Here is an 11,060-nt window from a genome sequence, read left to right as displayed (position 1 = left end):
ATAATTGTTGTTGCTTTTGTAACTTTTGACTCTGACAATTTATGATGTAATCGTCGTTTCTTTTACAGTTAAGTGTTAAATATAAGAAAACTTAGAATTTAATACTACAATTAGCATTGAAACCCACCGATTTCCCTCCGAATGACTCTATTAAAGTATTAATAATAAGTTTGGAAACACCTTTAAAAAAAACTAATTTAAACAAAGAAATAACTACCATGTTTTTATGTATTCATGAAAATAGTGTATAAGTCAAGCAAAATTTGACTTTCGATAAGACGATCTTACCAACTATTAAAATATGGGGCATGGGCGCCCATTAGGGGGGCCAATTGGGGGCACTCGCCCCCCCTTGATGAAATTATACTACGGAAGATCGAAAACCCAATAGAATTTTTAGAACGGTTACCGCAAAATTTGAGACTATATTTGAAATGTCTCTTATACTTGCCCCCTCTAGAAACTACAACATGGGCGCCCTTGATATGGGGGTACGAATTCTCAGTAGTACAACGTTCTCAACAGTTTTAGGGTAATGAACGATGTTGTACCGTTTACTCAGACATGCTCACTCAGTTAATTTCTTCCCTAATCATTCACTCTAATTAACTATGTGCAGTGCCGGATTTACGTATAAGCTAAACAAGCTATAGCTTAGGCCCCGCTCTTGTGGGGGCACCAAAAATTTTCGACAAAAACGGGCTGCAATATAATTTTCGAATAATAAGAAAAAGTAAATAAGATAAAACGCACATATAACAACAGTATTTTGTGTTGCTATGCACTAGGGTCTTATGAAGCAAGTAATGAGAGCCTCGCTTGTAATGGGGTCCTGTTTCCCAGCCCTGCTTGTAACAAGACCCCTGTTATCGTCTCGCTTATAGTTGGACCACCGTTTCTCAACCCAGCTTGAAATGGGTCCCGTTTCTTAGTCTCAATTGTATTGGAGCCTCTGTTTCAAGGCCCTGCTTGTACCGAGGACCCTGTTTTCCAGCTCCGCTTATAATGGGACCCCGTTTCCCAGTTCTGCATGTAATGGGACACCTATTTCCCAGCCCTGTATGTGATGGGGCACCTTTTCCCAGCCTCCCTTTTAATGGGGCCCATGTTTCAGAGTCCTACTTGCAATGAGGACCTTGTTTCCCAGCCATTACATTTAGCTACTTTAATAAGACTTCACAGTATAAGTGTTATGGTATCTTGTACTTGTATGCTGATAGAACTCAAGTGCTGCCCTTCCTCGCACTCTTTGAAATACAACAAGAAATCAGGGCTGGTAACGTGGATTCATTAAGAAGATATGAAACCACAAGCTGGCGAAATAATTGTAAAATATCAAGAAATTACAGCTGAAGACATTTGAGACAAACTCTATCACGACAGTATTTATGCATGGGTATAAACCGGGAGAATAAATTCCTCAGGATAATTTTTTCCATACTCCAGTTCTGGAAATTTCAGAAACGTTCTATGTTCGCGCGTATGAATATAACATGAGATCTCTACACCTATAATATCAATTATCTTTAACAATATAGAATAAACTTCTTGAAAATTGAATCACTGGAAAACTGATGAACCGAAAATGATTTTTCGAATATAGTTATCACCTATGGCAAACTGGGAGCTTATCGTGTTCTCCATTAAAATGCATATTCCATATATTGTACAGATTTTCTGTTATTTTCTAATATTATGTTTGTATGTTCCCTTTCAACTTGGATCCTGGTCAATAGAACGTCATGCTACGTGGAAGTAGATGAGGGTGAGTAGAGGAACTTAGGCGCTCTTGACCATTTTTAAGCTATCATGAAAGCTCCATTTTTTAAGACAAACGAATTTTTAAAATTAAACCGTCGAGAAAAACGCTGATTGGATAGTCGTGTGGAGTTGAAAACCAACAACTAGCCCGTTCGTTCCTACAGAGAAGGTAACAGTATTATTTGACTTGATTGGTATGTTATTTTCAACATCTCTGTTGATGTGACAACGATTCCCTACATCGTTGAAGAAGGGATGGATCTATTCATTACTTGTATTCAGAAATGCAAGTGCTTTGTCAGAAGTTGGTAAAACCACATTAAACCGTGCTAATTGTTCAATGTATTACAAATGTATTTGTTCGTAGAGGACCGATGAAGAAAAATATTATCTCATATAATACAGTTTGTTTGCTCGAACTGTAAATATAAGCCAAAGTTAAATGTTAAGTTAGTACTTCAAGAAAGTGTTTGCGCTCGGCAATTGTCTTGTGGTTCTGGTTGCGAGCCTGCCAGGGTATATCTTAGAGGTGAATGTAACATCCGGAATGAATATAGCGTTATGTTGCAATGATTCTTTTTACTAAATAACTTCTTAATAACAATATATTTAATAATAAACAAATATATTGTACATATGTTTATTCTTTGTTAGCGGAAAATAGTTTGTTATGAAATTGTATGATCTACGTATTAACAAAAAGTGGAACTCTAGCAAAATAAGAACTCTTTCTCTTGATACCCTTTAAAATTACGAGGAGCATACTGAAACTCATGAGCAACATTTTTTCACAACCGTAATCTTTATTTGTAACTGAAACCATATATATCATCTCAATCTACAGACCTTCCTTTCGTTTTTCCACAGATTCTCCATCGTTCTGCAGGTTTGAAAATACCCTTGGGGTAAAATTCCGTTCCAGCTGCCCGTAGACACTGACGTACTGCTTGCCGAATATCCTGCAGTGTCTCGTAAGAATGGCCTCGCATCTGTTCCTTCACAAAACAGAAAAGATGGTAGTCGGAGAATGCCATGTTAGGGCTGTAGGAGGATGTGGAAGTGCTTTCCACCCAAATCTCCTGATCTGCTCCATAGTAGCACGTGCAGTATGCGAAAGCGCATTACCGTGTCGAGAGATGTACTTATTTCCAGGACGTTTATCACGCAAGGCGCGACGAAGCTTCAAAAGTGTTCGGATGTAGCGGACAGAATTTATAGTTTGTCTAGGCTCAAGAACGTCAACCAGAATGCAACCCTGTGCATCCCAGAAGACGCTTCCCATAACTTTCCTTACCGATTGCACTGTCTTCGCTTTCTTCTTCGGTGGCGAATTCAAATCGTGCCATTCCATACTCTTTCGTTTTGTTTCGGGTTCATAATGGTGGAACCAGCCTTCATCTCCAGTCACAACAATTACGTCAAAAAAAAGTCATCAGTTTCATGTCGAAATCTCTGAAAAAGGGTTTGGGCAATGATTAGTCTGTGACGTTTGTGGTCCTCTGTTAATAAACGTGGGATTCAACGGGCATAAACCTTCCGATAACTTAAGCTGTGAATCATTTCTTGCAACGCACTATGTAAAACACCAAGTTTTGTAGCGATTTCATGCACAGTGATACGTCTGTCTCCCCTAATCAGCTCATCAACAGTTTCCTTGTTTGCTTTTCGTGTAGTCAGTTCGAGGGCGTAGGCTGCAAGGCTCATCTTCGATATTCGTGTTTCTATCCTTAACCCTACAATGCATATTGTATCATATTTGATACAAAATAACTTATGGCTTGTATTAGTGTTCAGGTCGTGAGCTGTATCACAAATACACATTGTATTATATCTGATATTTCTCCTGAGCACATAGTTCACCATATAACCAGTAGATGTCAGGAAAATGTTTCTTCAGTACATAGAGAAAGAAGTCATGCGCGTGCTTAGCGAAGGTGAGAGTAGAAGAGCTTACGGGTCGTCTACTCTGAAGGACAAAGAATAGTTTCGAAGTTGCAAAAATTCCAAGTTCATAAAGTTTCCTAATTGTTTTTATGTATGCTATAATTAGATTTTGTAGGAGAGAGGAACATGAACTGTTGATGCATAATGTATCATAAGTGATACAAAGTTTTTTTAAAAAATATTATAGCACGAAAAATTCCTTTAGGACATTTTTCTATTCGGATATTAATTAGAAGTGTCTTATCATATGCCTGTATATTATCTCACTTAAATACAAAAGAATCATGCACTCTAGGGTTAAAATGTTTTATCCATCTCCTAACATTGCTGGCACTCATTCACACATGTCCATAGGTACGCTGCAGTCTGCGGAGAATGTCACAAACAGATAGATCCTCTTTAACAAGGAATTCAATCACAACACGCAGTCGAAACGAAACATCGCTGCCCACCATTTTGGACATCCTGCCTGTGGTTTCGTGCTACCAACAAACAGCGTCAACATCTGGAAATAACGAAATAAAGGTCTGTAGATTTAGATGATATACTTGGTTTCACTTACAACTAAAGATTACGGTTGTGAAAAACACGTCCACTATTTTCAGTATGCTCCTCGTATATATTAAAACTAGCAAAGCATTACACAATACGGAAGTTTACCTGCCTACTAACACAAATATGTACTCACTTTTGTCCAAAGAACTCTATCCTACTTCTCTGCCATGAAACACATTAAATAAGCCTAATATTCTGGCTTCTTGGAAAAGGAACTTTGTGACGCTGTTCTTAAGCGCAAACTCTTTAGTTGAATGTAGACACAAAGGTGCTGGTAACTCATTAAATGTCAAGGTTAAACAACAGCAAATTATATGTAAATATATACGAAATCCATTTCACAATATCGTTTACTTTGATATTTGTGATTGGATTGATAAAAGAAACGTATTCCGTTTGTAATATATTTTTTATCGACCTTATACTTATTAAATACGGTATGAATCCCTAACACGCAAGCAGTATAATTTAATGAGAATATATCTGACCTTTGATGAATGGAAGAACAAAACTATAAGGTGTCAATATTAACTTTTATATATATGCAGGGGTTAGACCAAAAAATATATAAAACGTTTGCAAAAATGTGAAAATCATACCTAATATGGTGTTTCGTCTCCTTTTGCGTCCAAAAGAGCTTGAATCCGACGTGGAATGGACGTATACAGCTCCTGAATTGTGGTGTGTGGAATTTTGTACTATTGTTCCTCCAAAACATGCTCCAGTTCCTTAAGGGATGCTGGTGGAGGTTAATGAGGCCGAACACGCCTTTCTAACTCAGACCACTATTGCTCAATGGTGTTTAGATCTGGTGATTGTGGGACCCAGGGGAGGTGTGATAGCTCCTGGTCATGCTCCTCAAACCATGACAGGGTGCCAAATCATTTTGGTAGATGCCATCAACATAAGGGAACAATATTTGGGCTATGGGTAGAACCTGGTCCTCCAAAATGGCCTCATACGCCTTAGCATTCATCATTTAATGCAGGGCTATGATGGGACCTACAGAAAAACACGATATCACTACCCATACTGTAACAGAACCACCCCCACGCTTTACAGTTGGGAGCAGACAGTCTGTATCATAGGCCTGCGACGCTGTTCTCCATACGTAAACACGAAAGGTTGTTGGAAACAAGGTGAAGGTCAATTCATCGGACCACATTACGTGTTTCCACTGCTCATGAGTTCACACCTTGTGGTCCTTGCACCACTGGATAGGCCTCTTCGCATTTACTGCTGTGACCAGGGGGTTGGAGATAGCCACCCTGCCATGAATTTTCATTTTATGAAGTTCCCGTCCCACTGTTTTCGATCAAACCGAGTTCTGTAGGCCGGAATTGAGTTCAGACGTAATTTTCATTGCTGTGTTCTTCTTTTTAGCTGCTACAATCATTTTTTAATGCTCTCCGGTCCCTATCTGACAGGATTGTCTTTCGATCACTGTTGTGCTTTGCAGACGTCGTTTGCCCATGAATTGTGTATGCCTTCGTGACACTGGACACGGTGCCTTTCGATACCCTCACAATGTTAGCCAATGTTGCCACTGAATCTCCAACCAGACGAGCACCAACGGTCATACCATATTGGAAGTCTGTCAGGTCCCCATTTTTACCGCGCCACTTTGACACCACGACACTCACAGGTGAACTGGTTACTTCTCACGGAAGACGAAGGTTCACATGACACATTGAAAACAAAAAACGATCGGTAACCGCAACATGTGTTGTACAGTGGAGGGCCAAACTTACGAGTTCTGTATGAAGTGTTTTTAGATTTTTTTCTACCTCTCTCTCTCTCTCTCTCTCTCTCTCTCTCTCTCTCTATATATATATATATATATATATATATATATATATATATATATATATATATATATATATATATTTGGGAGGTGATTCCTGACACCGAAATAAGACAGAAACTATAGACCAACCTGGGCGTACAAGTACTTAATTTCGGAGTTATAGACTACTGAAGCATAATATTGAACTTTAAAAGTCCATATGGGACAAGACTTCACTTAGGAACTAGTATGTGCCTTATCCAAAATTACATGTTTCAAAATCCTGTGGTACTTCCGCAACAGTTTTTATAGAGGGAGTTTGGCTACGGGCATATCATTTGAAGTACTCACCAACTACCTCTATAAAAACTTTTGAGGAAGTACCGCAGGATTTTGAAGCATGGCTATTTGGATAGGGCACATATTAGTCCCTAACTGAAGTCTTGACTCGACTACGGTTGGCACTGGGTTTGGAGCTACGGATATTTAAATTTCAATTTTTCTTGATTTCGTCAGCCTATAACTCCGAAAGGAAGTATTTGTGCACGCAAGTTGGTCTAAAGTTTCTGTCTCATCTTGGTGTCAGGAATCACGTCACAACCTTTGTCGTTGTTGTTTTGAAACACCTTGTACACTGCATATATATATATATATATATATATATATATATATATGTGTGTGTGTGTGTGTGTGTGTGTGTGTGTGTGTGTGTGAAACAATATTAGCCACTAGTAAATACTTATAGAGTACATTTTTTATTATTTTCCCCGACTCAGCAGTAGCATCAGTCTATTAGCTACAAAAAATACATTCATACATGTTTTCCATAAAACAAATGTTCCAAAATAAATAAATAAACCTCCATAACATAAATATGACATCTATGACCCTTCAGTTGAAGATGTAACAAAAACAGACTGTTGACTATTCCGTAGCAGATAGATTAGGATACATAAGCTGGGTCATGTTTTAAGTGTAGTATAGGGCGTTCAAAAACTCGCTTCTGCAGTGAATTATGACAGAGAGATAGCATATTAACACTCCATTATAATAAACGTTAAAAATATTTTATCTTAGCCAGAAGACACAGATCAAACCTCGTACATGTTTTTTTTCGAACACTTGAAGTAAAGATTGGTTATCGTTCAATTGTATGTTCCTTATATATGATAGGATTCCTCGGTACTTTAGTAGCTTTAGTAGTTCCCAATACTGTTCAATGAATACTGTTGAACCACACCATTCTTCAGTGAGAAGTGCCTCAAATATTCCTCTTCCACACAAAACACTTCCTCTACTACAAATATGTTGCTCTATTGTTAACATTGCAACACATGTCTATATTATTGAATCCTCAACTGAACTATGACTGAACTTTGAGCACAAAATTAGTTATAATGTAAAATGAACCGTCTTCATTGTGCAATGTAAGTCTCTTTTCACTTGAAAAATAAAGAAAGCTTAGTTTTTGTCTTGACTGGACTTTCGCATAATAAAGCACACTCATGCGTAAAGTGAATTGTGAATGTTTGAATTGAGGAGCTCAATTCCAAGTAGAAAGTAAGTAAAAAAGAATCAGTTTTTCAGGAGACGATTTTTTGGGTGTGTTTCCATCATTCTATTTCTGTGAAAGAAAAGTAATCTACTCAAAAAAGAAAAATTGTAATTGCCTACTTTTCGTAAGATAACGGTGAAATTATCATCTATAGCAAGAGTTATATAAACGTCTTTAGGCATGACCCAGAAAATAACTTCAGAGAATACTGTTGACTAAGGACATTTTGGAAAACAACACTGTTTTCTTTTGAATACAATTAATTTGATTTATGAAGTTTTGGCATAAAATCCAGTTTAATATACGGAGATGCTGAGATGGAACTTAAAAGAACCAATATCTCAAAATTGACAAAAATTGACTTAGGCTCTTTCGGAATCCACCCCTTCTTTTTTCTACTCACGTAGTCACACTTTCTTTTGAGAAGCGACTTCTTGAATTCACTGTATATTAAACTAAATTTAGTTTCTCTAAAATATGTAATTCTAGCCAGAAACTGTCTCGTCATATAAGTTCCTGTTGAAATTGTTGACAGATGTGTTATTAAGTGAAGAAAGTCTGTTATTTGCTTGCAGTGTTTGCAAATCAGACAAAAAGTGTTGTGGTTAATGAGATACAGACTAAAATTATCTAACTCTTAAATTTTAATTTCTGTGTTACTAAAATGGTGTCCAAGATGACATATATCAGTTATAGGTCACACTGATTTCAAAAAAATGAACAGCTTAAGGGAAATTTTGATGAAAATTTAAGATAAATTAAGAAAATCGAAGGAAACGATCTTTCATAGCGTTAAAAAGTCTGTCAATCATTAGTAATAATAACTGATACCTTCTACTTCGCTGGAACATATTGTTATTTACATATGTACCTGGACCCCTGACTGTTATAATTCCATTACTTGGGGTCAAGGTCATTTGCAGTTGTGAGACAGATGCAACCCAACTTACACGTAACTTTTCTCGGTACTGACAGCAGTTGATAGCACTGAGTCAGGTCTTTTTGCAAGTAAAATTCTGAGTACATGACTCACGAAACGTTTTTCCATTCTGAGATGAATCTCTCTGGTTCAGAGCGTGTTGTTCAATGAACATCATATCTTAAACTCAATATTGCTGCGTATGTAATATTTTATTTCAATATATACTGTATATTCAAAGAAATAAAAACACTGATCACACATGAATCAGAAAATGATTGAAAGTAGACGGAAATATCAAATCTAGAACAACTGCTGGAAATAAGTTTGTAAATCACTGTCCCCATTGACAGGCCTCTAATTGTCTTTATTCCAACATCTTTTTCGTTCTAGAGAAGAGATCTTGCTTTTCACAGTGAGTATGGAGAGAAATTGAAATTGAAAGAGAAACACTTGAAAAGTTTCAGCCTGGCCGAGATTCGAACCCGGGTCTACCGAATAGAAGTTCAATGTGCTAACCACTTTTTTTTAACAGTCAGTTTTGTTGCGAGAAATTACATTACATATATGTATATATAATAAGAATAAAAGAGTAATCACAAATTACAAAAAGGATACCACTGCAATACAATTGAAAATCAATCACATGAAGTATACACACAAACACACACACGAAAAAAAATAGTAAACAGCAGTCGGGTAGTGGGCAAAATGACGCAAGCGTAGATCTGAAGGTATTGTTTTTAAAGAGCACTGTAGTCTAAAAATGTACATGGCTTGTGTCACCAGCTCATTTTCGGTAAGTAGGATAGCCGCTGTGTGAATAGTTATTATTTGCTCGGTTCGGGACTATTTCGAACAGGAAAGGGACAATGGAGGACCCATTATCTCTGTAAATAAGGTGCTTGACAGGACTGCCGCTGCTGTAAAAGTAAATAAATGTACCATCGTGAAAATTGGCAAGGAGAAGTTCGAAAATGAAGAAAATCAATCCGGGTCTTCAAAATTAGAAACTCCAGGCAAGAAGAGAAAAGTAAGTAAACGTGTGACGAATTTGGATACTTTCCAAAAAGACGCTATACGGCGACATATTTATTCTTATTATCAAAAGAAGGAGCACCGCACTCTCCTGAAATTACACGCGTCACTCCAAGAAACCGAACTTTTTCAAGGAAGCAAAACATCCTTGTATAGTATTATTTAAAAGTTGGGGTTTTCGTATAAGAAAATAAATGGAAGGAGACTTTTAATGGAGAAGCCGGACGTTTCTGCATGGCGATGTAGATTTCTTCGGGAAATATTAAAACATAATTTTGATAATATAGTGTGGCTTGATGAAACCTGGGTGAACGTGAACCACAGCGTTAATAAAGAATGGACCGACGACACGCTTCAGGGCACAATGGGATTGCCGTTAGGTAGAGGGGGAAGGATTATACTTCTTCATGCTGGTACGTCTTCTGGGTTCCTCCCAAACTGTTCCCTTCTCTTCACATCGAAGAAAACAGGAGATTATCATGAGGAAATGAACCAAACGAAATGTCTTCAGTGGTTTCAGGAATCTCTTCTCCCCGAACTGCACACGCCATCCATTATTGTTATGGATAACGCAAAATACCATTCAGTTATTGCTGACAAAGCTCCTACTATGGCCACTAGAAAAGAGGACATTGTTCGTTGGTTAATTCAACGCAACGTGGAGGTTCGAGATGATTTGAGAAAAGCAGAATTAATGCAACTCGTGCAAAGATACAAACCCCAATTCCCCACATACGTCATTGACAAAATCGCTACTCAACATGGACATAAAGTAGTGAGACTTCCCCCTTACCATTGTCACTTCAATGCCATAGAACTTATTTGGGCACAAATTAAAGGGTACGTTGACCGTAAAAATAAAAGTTTCACCATGTCGTCTGTTGTAAAATTAACAGAAGAAGCCATAGCCTCAATTACGCCAGAAAACTGGAGAGATGCAGTTAACCATACGTATAAAGTTATTCAAGATGCATGGAAAAATGAAGGTGTGCTTGAAGAAAGTGTAGAACAATTAATAATAAGTGTTGGTGGTTCCAGTGATTCATCTGGTGAAGAGGAGCTTAGTAGCAGTGACATCAGTAGTAATGATGGTGATGACTTGAGTGGAGTCTATCCACTGGAATAAATTACATTTCAGGTATGTCTGATTCTAAATTATGCTTGCATTTACCTTTCTAGGCCTATACTGAAATAAAATGAAAATAGTAGTTCTTTCAGAAAATGTGTTCCGGGGGGAGGACATATGTAGTATTCTGGGGGGCACTGCTGGTACTATATTATTTATTATTATATGATAAGACGTATTATTTTGATCTCGTCCGGGGGCACTCTCAGAGTTCCGGGGGAGCAGTGCCACCCCAAAAACATGTCTGGAAGAAACCCTGAATGACAAAGCAAACTTTTTTTTTGGACAGCACAATATATATAATATGTTCCAGTGACAAAAAATTGAAAAAGCAAAATCGTCGCAGGAACCAAAAATTGTTTACTGATCTCATTGC

General features: G+C 37.5%; 1 protein-coding gene across 1 annotated transcript; it reads left to right on the top strand.

Moving 5' to 3' along the window:
* The first annotated feature begins 9,769 nt into the window (after positions 1–9,769).
* Positions 9,770–10,684, top strand: LOC145660793 (uncharacterized). Its single transcript, XM_081726201.1, has one exon. It carries the CDS (start codon positions 9,770–9,772, stop codon positions 10,682–10,684), a length of 915 nt encoding a protein of 304 aa, XP_081582327.1.
* Positions 10,685–11,060: the final 376 nt, after the last annotated feature.

Source organism: Thermobia domestica, chromosome 9 (assembly GCF_964235325.1).
Source record: "Thermobia domestica chromosome 9, izTheDome1.hap1.1, whole genome shotgun sequence".
In the NCBI taxonomy this organism is placed as follows: Eukaryota; Metazoa; Arthropoda; class Insecta; order Zygentoma; family Lepismatidae; genus Thermobia; species Thermobia domestica.
Note: the sequence above shows the minus strand (reverse complement) of the source record. Positions and strands in the feature narration are given on the sequence as shown.